At 46.9% G+C, this 21,657-nt stretch overlaps 1 protein-coding gene across 1 annotated transcript in view; it reads right to left on the bottom strand.

The window, feature by feature from the left end:
- LOC147102049 (sphingosine-1-phosphate transporter SPNS2-like) overlaps positions 1-21,657 on the bottom strand; it is a 122,377-nt gene that overhangs the window by 96,251 nt on the left and 4,469 nt on the right. Inside the window, exon 2 of the mRNA XM_085964197.1 lies at positions 608-673. Coding sequence (XP_085820323.1) covers positions 608-673 — 66 coding nt within the window. The remainder of the gene's footprint in view (positions 1-607; positions 674-21,657) is intronic.

The following is a 21,657-nucleotide window of genomic DNA, read 5'->3' as shown; positions in this document are numbered from 1 at the left end:
AGGAGAGAGGGGGAAGGAATGGAGGACAAAGGGGGAAAGGAGGAGAAGAAAGGGGGAGGAAGGGGAGAAAGGAGGAAAGGAGTAGAATGAGGAAGGAGGAGGAGAATGGGGGGGATGGGTGGAAGCAGAGGAGTTGTCTATTTGAGCCCAAGTTGTAAAACATTAGAGGAACGTGTCTAGAATGAGCTGGAGATATCAATGAGTTTTAATCCTCCATAATTGATGTTCCTCCAAATGACAAGTGGGAATTGCGAGAACCCAGAGAGAGATTGTCAAAACACACCTCAATCTTCACGATGATGAATTTAGCCACCCTTGTGAGGTCAACAGCCCAGTGACAGCCCCCCGCCCCGCCCCCAGTCAGATCTCCTTTATCCCCCAATGCTGCAGTTCCCATTCGCACCTGAATTTCCACAACAAATTTTACTCTTAACCAAGTGTATCCCATGATTATATTTAATTGGTTCGAAGTAAATCTTAAATCTTAAATCACTTATCGGCCACAGGGCTCGGCTACTCACTGCTGGGCTACGAGAGAGCCAGGCCAGGCCTCTGCAGGTGGAACCTGGTGTTGTCAAAATTAACTGGTTAGCGGCTGGTCACTAACCTGTAGGCAACAATCCGGATTTACTGTCACTAACTCCAAAGTGTCTCTGGATGTCCGCCAATACACCTGGGAATAATTAAGAGAGGGAATTAGAGACAGATTAAAAGGGAGCAAAAATAATAGAAACTGATGAATACAATACTGAATCGTTTCTCCGGATCATTAACAGTAATGAATTCCGTTGATGGAACAGCACAGTTGATGGAGCCCCATTGGTACAAAAAGACTCTGCTCATTATGAAGAGATCAGAGCGTAAAAGGATTTCAATCACGTTCTGGGATAAAGTCGTCTGCCCTTAATAAGTGGGGGTGAGTTTGCGATTAATCACTGGACCTGACCTGCTGCCATCTACTGCACAGCACTATCAGCGATAGCCTCGCTGTTAGCCAACACACACCTCCTCCTCCACAGTTCCAAGAGCAACAAACTGCCGGGAGAACAACAAAGGCTTTCCTGAGTGTAGCTTGAAGCAGCAATAAGAACAACGATGTCTTTTAATCGTGAATTAATTGTGGAACATTTTCAGTGTTGCGGGAGCTTTCAAAGCCTGACTTTCACTCCTGCCATAAAAGCCAATGTGAAGCTCTGCTCCCTGTCGGGAAATAAACTTGTCCCGATAATCTACTGAACAAAAATGTTCCTCTTAAGTGCCAGTCTCAGTGTGGATTGAATTCGGATTCGTTTGAGTCAGCTTCTGTACGAAATTCATAGAGTATTAAACCATTCGAGGTTGGAGGATTAGAGAATAAAAAAGGAAAACTGGCAGAACAAATGCATAATTAATATATTGTATCAATTATAAATGGTTATAAATTACTTTGTTGGGAAGGAAAAAAAATCAATGGATTGAAAATTTCTTTAGAGAACCAGAATATAAAGACAGAATTTTCTGCTTAGTATTTTAAAATTAGTTGCATTTTTGTTCTTGAAAAATGAAGCTCTGAGTGTATATAAATTTCTATTTCTCCCCTTTTTGTGTTTTATTTTTCTCTCCTCCAGGTTCCTCTCTCCTCCCACACCATTCTCCGAGCAAAAGACCGGTATCTGCAGTGTGTAGCATCGACAAGACGCACTGCAGCAACTCGCCAAGGCTTCTCCGACGGCACCTCCCGAACCCGCGACCCCTACCAACTAGAAACACAAGGGCAGCGGGTGCAAGGGAACATCAGCACTTCCAAGTTGCACACCAGTTAGGCATATAATTGCCGTTCCTTCATCGCCGCTGGGTAAAAATCCTGGAACTCCCTACCCAACAACACTGTGGGAGCACCTTCACCACACGGACTGCAGCGGTTCAAGAAGGCGGCTCACCGCCACCTTCTCAGGGGCAACTAGGGCAATAAATGCCGGCCTTGCCAGCGACCCCCACATGCCAAGAATGAATAATTAAACGGATTCTTTGTTCTTAGGCTGCTGTCAAAACCATTGTGATACTTGCCCTGGTTGACTTACTAACGGCCTCCTCCCCTATGGGAGCATGCTACATTTCCTCTTGGTCTGACCAATTTCCAGAACTCACCATGTAGAGAATCTTTAGGTTACAAGTCCTTTTGAATAGGCCATTCCATGCCACAAGGCCATCAAGGATACAGGTTTCTTTTGGAAGGTATATACCTCAACAACAATCCTTCACCACTTCGACACCTCAAAGCCGAGTAACCCATTTCTGTATTGATATCAAAGGAAATTTCATACCACTATTCCTCGACATTACCTCCATGAGAAAGATCCTCTTTAACCCATTAATCAACAGGCAGGTTGAGGGAGAATAGAAGAACATAAAAATTAGGACCAGGAGTCAGCCATACGGCCCCTCGAGCCTGCTCCACCATTCAATAAGATCATGGCTGATCATCGACCTCAACTCCACTTTCCCGCCCGATCTCCATATCCCTCGATTCCCCTAGAGTCCAAAAATCTATCGATCTCAGCCTTGAATATACTGAAAAACTCTGCATTCACAGCCCTCTGGGGCAGAGAATTCCAAAGATTCACAACCCTCTGAGTGAAGAAATTCCTCCTCATCTCAGTCTTAAATGGCCGACCCCTTATCCTGAGACTATGCCCCCTAGTTCTAGACTCTCCAGCCAGGGGAAACAGCCTCTCAGTATGAGAACTCCTCTGTCTCTGGGAATCCCTGCTTTCAACACCCAGTCAGGAGGTGGGAGCCATTGTAAGAGAGAAGCATGATTGGGTAGAACCCAGTTCTAAAGCCCTTCTTTCAGCCAATCAAAATGGCAAAAACATAATAATTGACAGGATCGCATCGAACAAGAAGGGGTCTCGGCAGATGAGTAGCCCTCCTCCTCTGAGTGTGCCTGGGCTGGCAATCCCATCAGTACCCTATCAAGGAGCGTGGCTGGGCTAGTAAATTTGTCTGGGATGTTCTAACAGTTGATATAACCCACATCTATTTGAGGAGGAACGGAAATCTTTTAAAACACAGCTGACAATTTGCAGCTAAATGAGTGTAAAGCAATCATCCTTCCATCGATGTCACATGTGGGTTGGGTTGGGTGGGGTGGAGGGGGGGGGGGGGGAAGACTTGCATTTCTATAGCAGCTTTCTTGGCCTCAGGATGTCCCAAAGTGCTTTACAATCAATGAAGTACTTTGTGAAGTGTAGTCGCTGTTGTAATGCAGGAAACGCGGCAGCCAATTTGCGCACAGCAAGATCCCACATACAGCAGTTATCTGTGGTTTTTTTTTTAATGATGTTGGTTGAGTGGCCAAACCGGGTTCCCTCACAGCCAGGACACAGTTCTGTCGCTGAAAATTGCCACTATCGACAAAGATCTGTGGTAGGAAATGTGGCTTAAAAAGGAGTGCCAACAAAAATAAAAATCTGTTGACAGGAAATATCTTTGGAGTGGCTGCAACTAATGACTGAACTTTGTGCCGAGTTTCTAAATTAGGGAGGATCAGCTCCTTTGCTGATTTGTTACAGGGAAATTTGAGTCCGTTTATCGAGATATCTGATCTAGTTGACACTGCTATGTTTCACCTTGGGACTGTCACTCACAGTGGGATTGCCCCTTGCTAACATTTCCCCTTCTGGTATAATAGGGTTTTAAGTGTAATTCCATAAGTCAAATCAGACAGGCACACTCAGGAAAAACACTTTCTTAAATCATTTGGTGGCCGCTATGCTTATCAAACCGGGAGGACACAGCTCTACAATAATTGGCAAGAGAACCAGAGGCGGAGATGAGGAGAATTCTTTTTTGATGCAGCGAGTTGTTGGGATCTGGATTGCGCTGCCTGAAAGGGCGGTGGGAGCAGGTTCAATGGTAACTTTCAAAAGGCAATTGGAAAAATACTTGCAGGGATATGGGGAAAGAGCAGGAGAGCGGGACTAATTGGATAGCTCTAAGAACATAAGAAATAGGTGCAGGAGTAGGCCATTTGGCCCTTCGAGTCTGCTCCGCCATTCAATATGATCGTGGCTGATCTTCTGCCTCAACTCCATTCACCGACCCTATCGCCATATCCCTTGATGCCTTTACTAGTCAGAAATCTATCGACTTCTGTTTTGAATATACTCAATGACTGAGCCTCCACAGCCCTCTGGGGTAGAGAATTCCAAAGATTCACCACTCTCTGTGTGAAGAAATTTCTTCTCATCTCAGTCCTGAATGGCCTACCCTTTATCCTGAGGCTGTGGCCCCTGGTTCTAGACTCCCCAGCCAAGGGAAACATTCTCCCAGCATCCATCCTATCAAGCCCTGTAATAATTTTGTATGCTTCAATGAAATCCCCTCTCATTCTTCTGAATTCAAGAGAATACAGGCCTAGTTTACTCAATCTCTTCTCATACGACAGTCCCGCCATCCCAGGAATCAATCTCGTGAACCTTCGTTGCACTCCCTCTATGGCAAGTATATCCTTCCTTAGGTAAGGAGACCAAAATTGTACACAGTACTACAGGTGTGGTCTCACCGAGGCCCTATATAATTGGAGTAAGACTTCTTTGACACGATGGGCCGAATGGCCTCCTTCTGCGCTGTAAGATTCTATAAGTTGAGGGTTGTTAGCACTGAGAAATGGAACATTTTCTCACTTCGGGCACCACTGTCAATACAAGGTCAGGCATATCATGGTTAAATATAGAGTAGAGTTCACTCTCCTCTGCCCCAACAATGTCCTTTAACTCTCTAACCTCCTTTATTTCCCCCCAAACCCCACACTAGCCATCATGGTGGCCTCTCGGAATGAGGTAGCCAATTTAAACCAGGTTGGGGCAATTTTACACAGGACTGACTTATGCCCAGTAAGAGCTGGCTGCAAGGGTGGAATGCATGGGCCTGGGGAACCTGTGCCCAGTGACCAGCTAAATATGGGTTCTACACCAGTAATACTCACCATTTCACAGAAAAACTACATATAACCGTTGGACCAGTGCCTTTTAAGCGCAGTATATTGTGATATGATTTCCTTTATTAAGAATACAGTGTGTAAACATTCTTCGGGCCTAGTTTTTCATGTATTTTAATGAACGTTTGTGCATTAATGGCTTGGGCGGCGGGGCGGGGGGGGTTGTACGGGAGTGTGAAGGGGCACCAAGTATTACTAACCCAGCTCTGGCTGTATGGAGACCACCCATTATCATTTCTCATAGAGCCCCTACAGCCAGGAGGGAGATAAGACTTTTATCGCACCGGAACAAATCTAACCCAAGTCCAAGAAGTGAGAGGACTGATCTAACTCAACGTGCCACACAGTAAACACATCAATTTGATTCAGTGGTAGCTGATATTGCCCAAGAGGAAATCTTGGCACTGCCACATAAACTGGGTCAGGGAACGATGCGAGAGTAGCTAAATAGCAGCTTCTACTGCAGGTACTGATAAGGGGAAAGAAATCGTTTGCATTTATATAGCGCCTTTCACAGCCGCAGGACGTCCCAAAGCGTTTTACTTTGTGAAGTGTAGTCACTGTTATAATGTAGAAAACGTGGCAGTCAATTTGTGCACAGCAAGCTCCCACAAACAGCAATGAAACAAATGACCAGATAATCTGCTTTTAGTGATGTTGGTTGAGGGATAAATATTGGCCAGGACACCGGGGAGAATTCCCCTGCTCTTCTTCGAAATAGTGACATGGGATCTTTTACATCCACTTGAGAGGGCAGATGGGACCTCGGTTTATCATCTCATGCGAAAGACGGCACCTCCGACAGTGCAGCACTCCCTCAGCACCGCACTGGAGTGTCGGCCTGAATTATGTGCGCAGGTCTTTGGAGCGGGAAATTGAACCCACTGACCTTCTGACTCTGAGGTGGGAGTGCTACCCACTGAGCCATAGCTGGCACTGGCAGGAGGCGGTTATATCCACGACTCCAGTGGCTGTGTGCAGTGCACTATCCAGATCTTCTCAGTGTAAACCCATCTCCGAGGTAAAGGCTGATCTATGTGGGGACTGATTCCAAATGCAGAATTTGGAGAACTTACACCATCAGAAGTCCATTGGAGTCAGGTACGATAGTCTTGACAAAGGGTTTCGACCTGAAACGTTGACTCTATTTCTCTCCACGGATGTTGCCTGGCCTGCTGAGTTTTTCCAGCATTTTCTGTTGTTACATTGGAGTCAGGTGTTGGGTCTTCACCACCCAATGGTATGAAGTGTTCAAACGTCATCCAGGAAGATCGGGCATTGGGTTTTACTGATCTCACAGGCACATAACATCTAACTGGGCAGCTCATCATCAATTTGCTTAAGACATAAGGAAGAGATGGTCCAGGAGATAGATGCAGAGAATGGACCTTATTCTGACTGACATAATCTGACCCAATTTATCAAATTCATCATCTCATGTTTCCCTACATTACAACAGTGATTACACTTCAAAAGTACTTCATTGGCTGTAAAGCACTTTGGGATGGCCTGTGGTCGTGAAAGGCGCTATATAAATGCAAGTTCTTGCTTTCTTTAGGGAGTCTCACTCTGCTTCATTCCAGGAGTTCAGGTCATGCGCGGACTCCAGGTTCAGGCTGTATTTATACTAACTGTGGAGTCTGTGCGAAAGCAGTTATACCGTGACTGCACCCTTACCCCAGTGCTGAGATCTGGTGAGGTCACTGTACTGGAGTGGGATTGTGTCGGCTGTGAAACAGCACCCACCCAAGTGATCAAATTCATCATCTCCCCCTTGGCGGATGCTTTCAGATACTTTCTGACTTTGTTCAGGAATTTCTGAGCACCCACCCTAATACCTATTGACGGAATCCCGGGGTATCCCAAACACCAGGAAGATGTTTTAGAACAAACCCGTATACTGTTCTGGAAAATGTTAGAGACGTAACAGGTTTTAAGCTAGTGCTGCTCCAATAAAGCTCAACGTAAGCTCGAGGAACAGCACCTCATCTTTTGATTAGGCACTTTACAGCCTTTCGGACTCAACATCGAGTTCAACAATTTCAAATCATAAGCTCTGCCCCCATTTTTTCGGACAGCAGCCGTTGATGATTCTGCTATTCCTATTTACACCTCTTCTAGACCCAACTTTTGTTTCTTTATTTGTCACATTACCATCTCCTTTTGCCTCACACCATCATCCATTTTGTCATTTAATTTCTCCTGCCTTCCACAGACCTTCACGTTTGTTCTTTCCTCTTCTCCCCCCTTTTCCGGCCTCTACACTTGCTTAAAACCTGTTCCATCTCCAGCTTTTTCCAGTTCTGACGAAAGGTCATCGACCTGAAACGTTAACTCTGTTTCTCTCTCCACAGATGCTGCCTGACCTGCTGAGTTTTTCCAGCATTTTCTGTTTTTATATGAGGATTATAGGGATTGCAATCCTTTAATATCAAAAACAGGAAAGCGGTGATCATAGGATTCCAGTAAAACTACCAATTAAGACACTTACTGTAAAAACTAACTATAGAAATCTTGGCCGCGCGCGGTGCTTTTGTTCAAGGTTTCCCGTAGGCTTTGTTGTGATTGAGTTGTTGAAATGAATGGGATGGATGGTTTGACGGGGCTGTGGGCCAGAAGACGCCTGACCCACTCTGAAGTTCAGACAAACCCTGATCTGCTCTTGGGAGGAGAGGCAGGAAAATTGCTAGTTATGTTTTTATCAGCAGTCAGCCGTGCACAGAACAGGGAGAGGGAAACCCCCAAAGTAGCATCTGGAGAGTCCTTGATGGGAAGCATCCTGACCCAGCGAAGGAGGGCATCCGGGTTCCTGCAGCTGCACAGAGCAGCACACGACCATGGACATCAGCCACGTAAACCGCACATTGGACAACAAGGAAACACTGACTTAAAATATTGGCAGATATATTAGCTCCTGAGGGAATGAGTTCTAAATGAGCACAGTATATTGACACACCGTCTTAATACCTGATAAGGCATTTTGATAGAAGGGGATTGCCAAGAGTTTACATACTGTCTGGGATCAGTCAGAATCCAGTCAGCCAATTTGCATTTACTGTTGTAATGTACAATTCATTTATTTCCGAATCCAATATCAATATCAATATCTGGCAGCAGGAAATGAAAACGCATTTTGGTGATGTAGAAGTTCCCGTGGTACTATTCAAAGAAGTGCAGGAGAGTTCTCCCTGGTGTCCTGGCCAATATTTACCTATCAACCTACACCTAAAACATTAACTGGTAATTATCACATTACTGTTTGTGGTGCGTCCCAAGGCAGTTTATAACCAATTACTTTTGAAGTGTAATCACTGTTGTAATATAGGAAATGCGGCAGATAATTTGCGCACAGCAAGCTCCCACAAATAGCAAGGAGATAAATGATCAGATCAACTGTTTGTGATGTTGAGGGATAAATATTGGCCAGACTAGGGTAGAACTCCCCTGCTCTTCTTGAAGTCGTGCCGTGGGATCTTTTACATCCACCTGAGAAGGCCTCGGTTTAACGTCTTATCTGAAAGACGGCACCTCCGACAGTGCAGCACTCCCTCAAGTACTGCACTGGAGTGTCAGCCTAGATTGTGTGGTAAAATCCCTGGAGTGGGACATTGAACTCGCAACTTCTGACTCAGAGTGGGGAGGGCTACCCACTGGGTCACGGCTGACACAGTGACTGAAGGCTGGATTTTTACATGAAATTTGACCCCGAGGACGTCAGCCAAGAGCATCTCAGTGCTCGGAGCAGGGATCTGAGCAGCCTGCCTCTACCTCTGCTGAAGCCACAGGGGTTGCACCACCTGGAAGTGCTAGGAAGAGAAAGAGTAAAGATTTGTAGTTGCACATGGATGTGTTACACAATGTTAGATTGCTATGTTTCTGTTTTATTGTTGAGCCACATAAATATTATTTGTTTCCACCATTTTCCCGTGTTGCTCCATTTTTGGTTGTTGCCCAGCAAGTGGCCTTTTCACTTGTGATGAAAGGTAAGACAAGAATAGACGCCGAGCAATGGGGGCTGTGAAAGGGGGGCTTGGTTGTTTGCAGGACTGCATTGCGTTGGGGAAAGGTGTGGGGGGGCTGGGCGAGGGGGGGTGGGGGGAAAGAAGCTTTTGCATGTGGCTGTCAGATGGGTGAACTGGTGGAACCTAAGTGAACCTCGCAATAATGAACACATCCCGAGCAGCGAGCTGGTGCCTTGGCCGCATCACGTTCTGCTGCCTCCTCCTCCTCCTCGGCTCTGTGTTCTGCGCCTTATTTCCTCCTGCACGTCCAAACCTCACTGCTGTGCAAATGTTGTGCAGAGCGCAGCACACCACGACCATCCTGGAGACTCTGGCTGGTGTCTATTGAAGGCACCTCCAGATCTGTCCAGGCACCTGAAGCACATCTTCAACACGCCGATGGCTTGCTCACACCTGGTTGTCATATGGCTTCCATTCTATTGCTCCTGGGCCTCATTGATTGGGTTCCTCACAGGTGTCAGTCACATTTTAAGTGGGTGTCCCTTGTCTCCAAGCAGCCGGCCAGTAAGTTTGATTGAGCTATGAAGAGATCAGGGATTGTGGTCTGCTGCAGGACAAAAGCATAATGGCAGCTGCCCGGGAGTCTTGCGCACACCTGCATAAACATCATTTTGCGGTTGTTCACCAGCTACACATTGATGGAGTGGAAGCCCTTGCGGCTAATGAATCTCCCTGGGTGATCTGGGGGTGCCTTAATTACAGGAAGATGATGCCCTGACCTGCGGGAAGCCAGCTAGAGCCGCAAAACAGAGCGCCCGCTCACTCTGACTGGCTTCATTGGTGGCAACATTGACATAATTGCCGGCCCTGGCAAACAAGCCATCGGTTGCCTGTCTTATGCATTTGTGGGCCTCCGACTGCGAGGTCCTGCAAATGTCTCCGGCAGAGTCCTGGAAAAATCCAGAGGCAAAGAAGTCGAGGGCGGTCGTGGCTTTGACAGCCACTGGCAGCAGGTCTTGGTCCAGCAGGCTGCAAATGTCTGCCACCACCTGACACGAGACCCTGAGCCTCCTGAGACACTGGTGAGCCGACATGTCGAGGAAGCTCATCCTCTGCCTGTAGACCCTGTGTTGGGGTTATGGCCTTCAGCGAACTGCACCTCCCTGCTCACCCCCTCTCTCTCCTGTGGAGCGGCAGGTCTTTGAGGAGCAGGCTGTTGGTGCTCCCGCTGATGATCTTCCTGCTGCTTCTGGTGCTGTTGATGCTGCTGATCATCTTGGTCCTCAACTGAGGTCCAAAGTAAAACAGCATAAGTGGCACCAATGCTGATCTGATAGATCACAGCTCCAAAGTGGAGATCAGATGTACAAACCTCCAAAGTTGTGAAATTAAACTCCAAATTTGTGAAAGTCACCTCTCAGCACGAGCACTGTGAACAAAGCCTTTCACACAATCAGGCAAGAAAGCAGGTGTGAGGTTTCAGTACCTATTGGCATATTTCTGTTTCATGTCTTCAGCCCCCTCAATTGCCGTTGTGTTCTCACCTTGCCCTCACTGGTGAGTTCCGGGAAACCCATGAACCCACAGTTAAATTCCAAAAGCCATGTTAATATCGCTGTCAATAGGTGATTAACATATTGGCCCAGAAATTCGGGTCCTAACGCGTAAGTACGCACGGGGTACTCACGCGTAGGCACAACAAAAGTGCCGGTTTCGTGCATGCACTGCGCATGCGCGGGAAACCGGAACTTCCGTTCCCCTGAAAGAAGGGGTTGAGAGGTGGAACGCGTGCGCGGGAGAGGCAGCGCGTGCGCATCGAACTTACCTTTTTTTTGCGGGTTTTCCCGGGAAGGTAAGTCTCCAGCAGTTACACTTTTAAAAAGCAGGCGCAAGGCCTGCTTTTAACAAGGTAAGTGGTGAATTAATTAAAATTAAAACATTTTTTCCACAGGTTTATTATTTTTAAATACTTTAAAGAAAGGTAAGTTTATTTTTAGCCCCGTTAGAAAATGTAATTAATGTTTTCAATAATTTAAATTATTGCTTAAAATAGTTATTTCATGTAATTTATAGTTATTTTAAAAATGTGATGCTTTTTAAAAAATGTATTTGAAGTTTTAGTGATGTTTTGGGGCTTATAGTATTTATAGGTTTGACAGCTCTTCCTGTCAAACTTATGAATGAAGCATTCCCTGCTACCATTGGCTCTCCATGGCCCACGTGATCCCAGGGGACGCATCGGACTAACTGCGCCCCTGGGATACGCAAGCACTGCGCGCCGGCAGTTGGAGGAGGCCCAGGATCGGAATCCCATGCGGGCCCACAGCTCAACGGCCGGCGCGCTAGGTAAGTGCAGGTCGGGGGCTTGCACCCGTGGGAAGCCCCCGACCCGAATTTCTGGGCCATTGAAATTGGCAACCCGCTTCTCCCGAGGGGGTGGCTTGCAAGCAGCCTAACTCGCTCCAGAATGTGGCCTTCGAGACACACGACAACGCAAAATTGTCGAGCAGAAACTGATAGCCAAGTTCCGCACCCATGAGGACGGCCTTAACCGAGATCTTGGGTTCATGTCACGCTACATGTAACCCCACCTGATGCAGGGTCATCCAGGCTCGAGTCGACATTGGCTTGTTCTCTCTACACAGATGCGGCTGGACCTGCTGTGATTTCCAGCCAAAAAAAATGTTTTTTGTCTGTTTTTTTGTTTTTCATACAGACCCCAGCATCTGCAATATTTGACCCCTTGTGACCCCACCTCATTGTTCTTTGATGTAATGTTTCCCTGACTGACCTGTTTGGACACCATTCACACCTTTGACTGCTGTGATTATCTCTCTGCCGAGGTGCGATAAATAGCAGTTGGAAAGGTTACCTGTAAACATCTGACATGATTCTCTGACTATATAAGCTGTGTCTTTATGCATTTCTCCACTTCACCTGAAGAAGGAGCAGCGCTCCGAAAGCTTGTGATTTCAAATAAAGCTGTTGGACTATAACCTGGTGTTGTGTGATTTCTTACACATGATCTAACTAGGCCCGGGTGACTTAGCGGTTTACCCCATTGCCCTTTCACCTATGGGGCCTGTGATCCAATTCAGCTATGCTGATGGGGTGAAAGGTTTCTCTTTCCCCGCAAAGATCCTCAAAACAGCTGCAAGTGGCTGTGGGCCCACAACACAAATGCCCACTCTGTCACTCAAGGGGCTTCTACACTACGGCAGATGCACCGCAAGATCCTGCAAATCCATTGGCAGGATAGGCGCACCAACGTCAGTGTTCTCGCTCAGGCCAACATCCCCGGCATCGAAGCTTTAACCACGCTCGATCAGCTCCGATGGACGGGCCACATCGTCTGCGTGCCCGATACGAGACTCCCAAAACAAGCGCTCTACTCGGAGCTCCGACACGGTAAGAGAGCCCCAGGTGGGCAGAGGAAATGCTTCAAGGACACCCTCAAAGCCTCCTTGAAAAAGTGCAACATCCCCACCGACACCTGGGAATCCCTGACCCAAGACCGCACAAAGTGGAGGAGAAGCATCCGGGAAGGCGCCGAACACCTCGAGTCTCTTCGCCGGGAGCAAGCGGAAGCCAAGCGCAAGGAGCGCACGTCAACCCAAGCACCCCACCCACCCACCCCTTTAACCACCGTCTACCCCACCTGTGACAGAGAATGTAGGTCCCGCATTGGACTCATCAGTCACCTGAGAACTCATTTTTAATGTGGAAGCAAGTCATCCTCGGTTCCGAGGGACTGCCTAAGTAGTAAGTAGTCGGCTGCACTCCAAAGTGGAACCACCTTGGCATCTGGGAACACCAGTATGTGTCTGTTTCAGACCCCACTTGTCTTTGAAATAATAAAGGGCTTCAATAGAGTAGATACAGAGAAACTATTTCCTCTGTTGGGGAAATCCAGAACAAGAGGGCACAATCTTAACATTAGAGCCAGGCTGTTCAGGAGTGAAATCAGGAAGCATTTTTTCACAAAAAGTGCAGTGGAAATCTCTCCCCTTAAAGGCTGGGGGGTCAATTGAAATTTTCAAGACTGAGGTTAATAGATTTTTGTTAGGAAAGGGTATCAAGGGATATGGAGCAAAGGTGAGTAAATAGAGTTGAGGGGCAGCTCAGCCGAGATCTAACTGAATGGTGGAACAGGCTCGAGGGCGGAATGGCCTCCTCCTGTTTTTATATTTCTAAGAGAGTTGCCAACTCGGGTTGGACATATTCCTGGCGGTTTCGTCACGTGACCTTCCGCTTCCGACTGCCCCGCCCCCACGCTCCCGCCACTGGCCACCCGACATGTCCATCAACGCGGCGCACCGCCTTCCCGCGGGAATATATCGCCACCCGATTGGATGGATCCTGAATGGCCTACTCCTGTTCCTATGTTCCCCTCGTGGGCTTCCATACTCAACGGCAGAGCAGACCAGCCCAGCATTACAGACACTGTCTCCCAAAAGCAGAGTGTCAAGAGAGGGAAATGTCATGCTCTCTCAAGACAGGAACAGATAAGCCGTGAAGTACAAAAGCGACACCATAAAGATGGTTTGTGGAAAGTGAAAGATTCACGCTGCTGCTGTAGGAGGTGCTGTACCAAGTTGAGACTAAGGGGCACATTGCTGAGACTGTATAGCAAGAGCTTTATTCTATACCTAGCCCTGCTCACTGTCCTGGCAAATCTCCACACAATCCACCGGGTACCCAAAATAGAAGTGTTTAATTCCTCACCTTGATAGAGTCTAAAAATTCACCCCCAAAATTACATGAAACGATCTGACAGTAACACGCTGTAAAACTAAAGAGCTTTGCAACCTGTGCGTTTACACATTCCAGCTATTTTTACTGCTCGTCACATCAGACACAAGCGAAAAAAATTACCAACGCTTGGTTGGAGCAGAGTCACTCTGGGCTGTTCCGAGAGCAAGATTTCTTTTAAGTGGTCAATTAAGTGGGTCAATTGTGAAAAGTGTGAATTTATACTTGACAGCAACTGAAGTAGAGCAGATCAGAAATGCCCCGGACAATGTCCGAACTATCCCTAGAACATAGAAACATAGCAACATAGAAGATAGGAGCAGGAGTAGGCCATTCGGCCCCTCGAGCCTGCTCCGCCATTCAATGCGATCATGGCTGATCATCCAAATTCAGTACCCTGTCCCTGCCTTCTGTGGTAGAGAATTCCACAGGTTCACCACTCTCTGGGTGAAGAAATTCCTCCTCATCTCAGTCCTAAATGGCTTACCCCTTATCCTTAGACTGTGACCCCTGGTTCTGGACTCCCCATGAACCTCATGAACCACATGATGTAGTCCAAGCTAACGACAGCTAAACAGCCTGCTTGGATCCCAGTCGGGGTAATGGTACCACACCGTACAGTCGGGTATCCTTACAATGGACTGCCAAAGATACATTTGACAACAATTCAGTCGTTTCATATTGCCATTTTAAATAGTGGAACAAATGTAATTAAAGTGCGGTATTAATCTTGTTTTAGTATTGGGTGGGATGATTGTTCAAAAGCCTCTTGCTGTGGAAACAATTAAACGTGGAAATTGACTTTGTTCTATCTTAAGCTGCAATCTAACAATGATAGGAGGTGCAGTCAAGTAGAGGTTGTGTCACGGGACAAATAATCACAGAGACCGTGAGTTCAAATCCCACCATGACAGTTTGAGAAATTGAATTCAGTTTTAAAATAAAGCTGGTGTCGGTAAAAGTGACCATGAAGCTGTCGGCTGTCGTAAAAACCCAACTGGTTCACTCATGTCCTGTAGGGAAGGAAACCTGCCGTCCTTACCCGGTCTGGGCCTATATGTGACTCCAGTCCCCACACCATCGTGGCTGACTCTTAACTGCCCGCTGAAGTGGCCAAACAAGCCACTCAGTTGTATCAAACCGTTCAAGGAGAAGGTCCACTGTCATCTTCTCAGGGCAACTAGGGATGGGCAATAAATGCCGGCCTTGCCAGCGACGCCCGCATCCGAGAATGAATTAAAAAGGAAACGATTTGTTAAATTGAGTTTGGTGGGGATCATGCTGAACATGGTGTTGTCTTTTGAAGCATCTCAGACACCATTCCTTTCTTTGATCAATACATAATTATTTATGCACAAGAAAAAAAATCCAGTTTGTGTTTTTCTGAGGAGATAAGGAGTGTTTTATGGTTTCCTGTGATTTGTTTTGAATGTTGTATTGGGCTGGGAATGTACAACATTCTTCCGCACCAGTATGGACCCCACACAGCTCAGGCAAGCTGCACGTTTCAGCTCCCACTATAACCTGGCAAGCTGGCTCGAAGACTCGCGACTGCACAGGTTTAACATCTCCACTGGTGTCCTCCTGGCCTCTTTCACTGAGGCTGGTCCTTCTGATAGTGGGTTATGGACAGTTTTGTGCCAGGGACGTTGAACTGGGCACCTCTCTGAGCTGGGTCAAACCCAAAGAACAAGAACTGTGTCCTAGTGCTCGCTCCCCTCTGTATATTCACATAAGACCAAAACTATGAGTAATTGTTACTTGACAAAAAGGTATCTGCAAATATCCAAAGAGCACTCAGTAATCAAATGGTTAAAAAGACCTGTGAAGGCTTTAACTGAACACTTAAAAACACAAATACAATGGCAGAGCCTGCCTTGAAGACCATATAAAATGGATAGGCAATCCGGCAAGTCCAGGACTAGAAGAGGCTATTTATCCTTCAATAAATATGTGTAGTTGGGACATTAGAATTGGCCTCAGTGTCCGAGGCCAGAGAGGGACTATAATCAGCTGGTGCTCCCATTCCCAATCACTGTCTAGTGACCCCCTGCTGAAGCTGTGAGTGTGTGCTTGCTGGTGGAGGACGGGCTTGGCTGTGATGCCTACATGGTGGAATAGCCTGCCAACACTCGCTCTCCAGGATTGAACACGAAGGCCATTCAGCGAGGTGGTACATGGCTGCTGTTACACAGCAAGGGAGAAGGAGAGCAATTCGGGAAAAAAAAATAAGTCTAGCGATCCTTCGGTAAAGGTGGGTCAACTGTGTTCAAGATCATCTATAGACAGAGACAAGGTACGGAACCAGTTGTATATAGTAATCATCTTCCTATAAAACTACCCATAGTAACTATCTGTAGACAGAGCACTTAAGTCTCTAAGTTGGTCATTGCAGAGATGTTTGATTGCAGCTAAGAACGGAAGTAAAATCATTCCCAAACTCCCAAAATGCATTTAAATTGGAAGAACCTTCTAGCACACCTCATGTCAGGCGGGTGACTGGTCGAAAGGTACAGTGATCTACACTTCCCAACCTGACCTAGACTGTTGCCACTTCTGTTCATTGTCCCGATGCCCTGTTGGGATAATTTGTGCCCTGGTTTTGCAGAGAAGGTAATGATTGAAGACTAAGTGGTCTTCAATTCTATTGGAGTCATCATCGTGGCTCCCGTGGATGTCCCAGCGAGCAACTACAGACAGAGTCCCAGAAACAGGCCATGTCTCTGCCCTCTCTACTGGCGCACCATGTATGATATTGAGGGACATGAAAGAGGGAAAGGGCAGATAATGTAAAATAATTTAAAGGGTCTAGCTAGCACTATTATTTACTGTCTCTTTGCATCTAGGACTTGGGATCAAACCCAACCCAGATTGCTGGAATGGAATGAAAAATAACATTTTGGGATACAGTGCATGAGAAATTTGATGCATGATGTGATGAGTGTAGCAGGCTCGGGAGAAACAGGTGACTTAGGACCTATGGTTCCCAAAGCTCTCCACCACTGGAGTTTCCCTCGCCTCATGTCGGAGTCTGTTGTAGACTCATTGACAGAAATTGATCGCTGTGATTAGTCAACAACTCCATTATCGTTGTGTCATGTGACTACCAGGATAGTAGAAGGTGAACTAGATGGATCTTAGTCTTTCTTCCTCGAGCAATTGCTATGTTCCTATGAAATCTATTCTTTAATGGCTATCAGACCCTAAGTGAAATGATCTGGGCCAACTCAATGCAGTCCCTAGTGAGTATAAGACCACATCATAAAACTGGCCATAAAATCAGCACTAATTGCCAACCTCACAGAGAGACCGCATGGCTGGCTGGTATTGGAGAAATATATGCTGTCACAGTAGGACATGCTCTTCTGAGTTTGTTTTTAAGGTTGTGACAGAGTCAAAAGGAACTTTACTGTGCATTTATATACCTCCCTGGCAGTAGCAACACCACTAAAACAGATTATGTGGTCATTTATCTCATTGCTGTTTGTGGGATCTTGCTGTGCACAAATTGGCTGCCACGTTGCCCACATTACAACAGTGACCACACTTCAAAAGCACTTCATTGGCTGTAAAGTGCTTTGGGATGCCCTGAGGTTGTCATAGAGTCATAGAATTATACAGCACGGAAAGAGGCCCTTCGGCCCATCGTGTCTGTGAATGGTGCTATATAAATGCCAGTCTTCTTGTCTTTTAATTGATGTCAATGCTAGGTGCCAAAGTAGAAAGCTGGTTCACTCTCCAGGGTTGACATCCTTCGTCTTGTTAAACACAAAGCTACCTCTTCCCTTCCCCCCCCCCACCACCATTTTCTTCCCACAAATAACAGTTTAATCTTGGGCAGTAATTCAATTTTCTCTCAACAATAACCGACTTCCTTATACATTCACGAAATAAATCGGTGCGAGGCCCACAATGATTATTGTGTCAGAAGTTACTCATTCTTTTCACAGTCCCATTGTAAACTCACTTACTGCCGCCACCATCCAGTCTGCATGCCTGGCACCGTCCAGAGGCCAGAGACCACAACAGGAACATCAGTCGTTGTTGCAAAGTTTGTTCACTTGACAGGGAAATGCTCACACCTTATTGTTCTAATCTATTTATTGGCTTCCCGCTCTATATCAGGTTTAGTACTTAGATGTTGCTGATTGATTTGAAATGAACATTTGTGCGGTCGCCAGTTAATGGTCATTTTAATTAGTGCTTTCTTGTTATTTCTCTTCCAATTATATTCTTTCATCTCGGGCACTGGGCTACCCCAGAACCCCAAGTGACTATTTTCCATGTGTGAAGCTTCACAGCCGACCCCAGTTCTGCTCTCACCCAACAACCACATCAAGTGAACACTGTCCAGGACAGTGATAAGAAGTGGTTGCTTTTCCCTCCCTGGCCTGGGGACAGACCCCAGTTGTAGCGCCCCAATTGCCACTCCAGATGACATCAGCTAATTCACCACAAACCAGGCATCAAATTGGGTTGTGTATTTAACATCCACACTGGGATATGTATTTAACCAACTGACTCAGAGCGATTGCATCAAGATCACCTCAAGCAGCTTTCAATTAAATGAATGGGGAAAAACTGTCTAAAAACTCATTTTGCCAACAGCTACTGAATCTATTGCTGCTACAGGATAATCAAAAATAATACACATCATTTTCTCATCCAATTTAAGTGTTCACACTGGAACTCTGTCAGTACCACAGGCACTCTCGCGCACACACACTCACTCATGCTCACTCACACACACACACACTCGCACTCGCACACACACACTCGCACACGCACTCGCACTCGCACACACACACACACACTCGCACACACACACACTCGCACACGCACTCACACACACACACACTTGCACACACTCACACACACACACTCGCACACACGTTCACTCACACACACACACTCGCACACACGCTCACTCACACACACACTCGCACTCACACACACTCACACACATGTTCACTCACACACACACTCACTCACACACACACTCTCACACACACACACACTCGCACACACGTTCACTCACACAAACACACAGTCACACACACGTTCACTCACACACACTCGCACACACGCTCATTCACACACACACTCGCACACACGCTCACTCACACACACACTCGCACTCACACACACACTCGCACACATGTTCACTCACACACACACTCACTCACACACACACTCGCACTCACACACACACTCGCACACATGTTCACTCACACACACGCTCACTCACACACACACTCGCACTCACACACACACTCGCACACATGTTCACTCACACACACACTCACTCACACACACACTCGCACTCACACACACTCGCACACACGTTCACTCACACACACACTCGCACATAAGTTCACACACACACACACTCGCACACACGCACACTCACACAGACACACAGTCACACACACGTTCACTCACACACACTCGCACACACGCTCATTCACACACACACTCGCACTCACACACACACACACTTGCACACACGTTCACTTGCACACACACTCAACACACACACAACTCACCAGCCTGAGCAGTATCAGTGACTCCTCCCCTGCAATGACATTCTCCACGGGTTTACTCAGCAATGTCTCCATATACCACTTAGCTTCAAAAGGCAAAGATTATGACCATGATCTGTTCCCGGCTGGTCTGCTTTCAGACTTGAAGAACTGAGTGCTAGACTCAGCCTGCCCTTTACAATCGATTGCGTGTTCAGTCTCACTTGTTGAGAAGAGCATTTCACCTCACGGACATTGTAATACGACATTGTTTCAGGTCAAACTGACATGGGAGAGGGATACACAATTACCCCTCTCCCCAGTGGAATATACAATTACCCCTCCCCCCACCAGTGGAATATACAATTACCCCTCCCCCCACCAGTGGAATATACAATTACCCCTCTCCCCACCAGTGGAATGTACAATTACCCCTCTCCCCACCAGTGGAATATACAATTACCCCTCTCCCCACCAGTGGAATATACAATTACCCCTCTCCCCAACAGTGGAATATACAATTACCCCTCTCCCCACCAGTGGAATATACAATTACCCCTCTCCCCACCAGTGGAATAGACAATTACCCCTCTCCCCACCAGTAGAATAGACAATTACCCTTCTCCCCACCAGTGAAATATACAATTACCCCTCTCTCTACCAGTGGAATATACAATTACCCCTCTCCCCACCAGTGGAATATACAATTACCCCTCCCCCCACCAGTGAAATATACAATTACCCTCTCCCCACCAGTGGAATATACAATTACCCCTCTCCCTACCAGTGGAATATACAATTACCCTCTCCCCACCAGTGGAATATACAATTACCCCTCTCTCTACCAGTGGAATATATAATTACCATCTCCCCACCAGTGGAACATACAATTACCCCTCTCCCCACCAGTGGAATATACAATTACCCCTCTCCCCACCAGTGGAATATACAATTACCCCTCTCCCCACCAGTGGAATATACAATTACCCTCTCCCCACCAGTGGAATATACAATTACCCCTCTCCCCACCAGCGAAATATACAATTACCCCTCTCCACAGTGGAATATACAATTACCTCTCTCCCCACCAGTGGAATATACAATTACCCCTCTCCCCACCAGTGGAATATACAATTACCCCTCTCCCCACCAGTGGAATATACAATTACCCTCTCCCCACCAGTGGAATATACAATTACCCCTCTCCCCACCAGTGGAATATACAATTACCCTCTCCCCACCAGTGAAATATACAATTACCCCTCTCCACAGTGGAATATACAATTACCTCTCTCCTCACCAGTGGAATTTACAATTACCCCTCTCCCCAGTGGAATATACAATTACCCCTCTCCCCACCAGTGGAATATACAATTACCCCTCTCCCCACCAGTGGAATATACAATTACCCCTCTCCCCAGTGGAATATACAATTACCCCTCTCCCCACCAGTGGAATATACAATTACCCTCTCCCCACCAGTGGAATATACAATTACCCCTCTCCCCACCAGTGGAATATACAATTACCCCTCTCCCCAGTGGAATATACAATTACCCCTCCCCCCACCAGTGGAATATACAATTACCCCTCCCCCCACCAGTGGAATATACAATTACCCCTCTCCCCACCAGTGGAATATACAATTACCCCTCTCCCCACCAGTGGAATATACAATTACCCCTCTCCCCACCAGTGGAATATACAATTACCCCCCTCCCCACCAGTGGAATATACAATTACCCCTCTCCCCACCAGTGGAATATACAATTACCCCTCTCCCCACCAGTGGAATAGACAATTACCCCTCTCCCCACCAGTGGAATATACAATTACCCCTCTCCCACCACTGGAATATACAATTACCCCTCCCCCCACTAGTGGAATATACAATTACCCCTCTCCCCAGTGGAATATACAATTACCCCTCTCCCCACCAGTGGAATATACAATTACCCCTCTCCCCACCAGTGGAATATACAATTACCCCTCTCCCCACCAGTGGAATATACAATTACCCTCTCCCCACCAGTGGAATATACAATTACCCTCTCCCCACCAGTGGAATATACAATTACCCCTCTCCCCACCAGTGGAATAGACAATTACCCCTCTCCCCACCAGTGGAATATACAATTACCCCTCCCCCCACCAGTGGAATATACAATTACCCCTCTCCCCACCAGCGGAATATACAATTACCCCTCTCCCCACCAGTGGAATATACAATTACCCCTCTGCCCACCAGTGGAATATACAATTACCCCTCTCCCCACCAGTGGAATAGACAATTACCCCTCTCCCCACCAGTGGAATATACAATTACCCCTCTCCCCACCAGTGGAATATACAATTACCCCTCTCCCCACCAGTGGAATATACAATTACCCCTCTCCCCACCAGTGGAATATACAATTACCCCTCCCCCCACCAGTGGAAT

Source organism: Somniosus microcephalus, chromosome 22, assembly GCF_052327205.1.
Source record: "Somniosus microcephalus isolate GS21.2 chromosome 22, FLI_Smic_1.0, whole genome shotgun sequence".
Lineage (NCBI taxonomy): Eukaryota > Metazoa > Chordata > Chondrichthyes > Squaliformes > Somniosidae > Somniosus > Somniosus microcephalus.
This window is presented reverse-complemented; position numbering and strand designations above follow the sequence as displayed.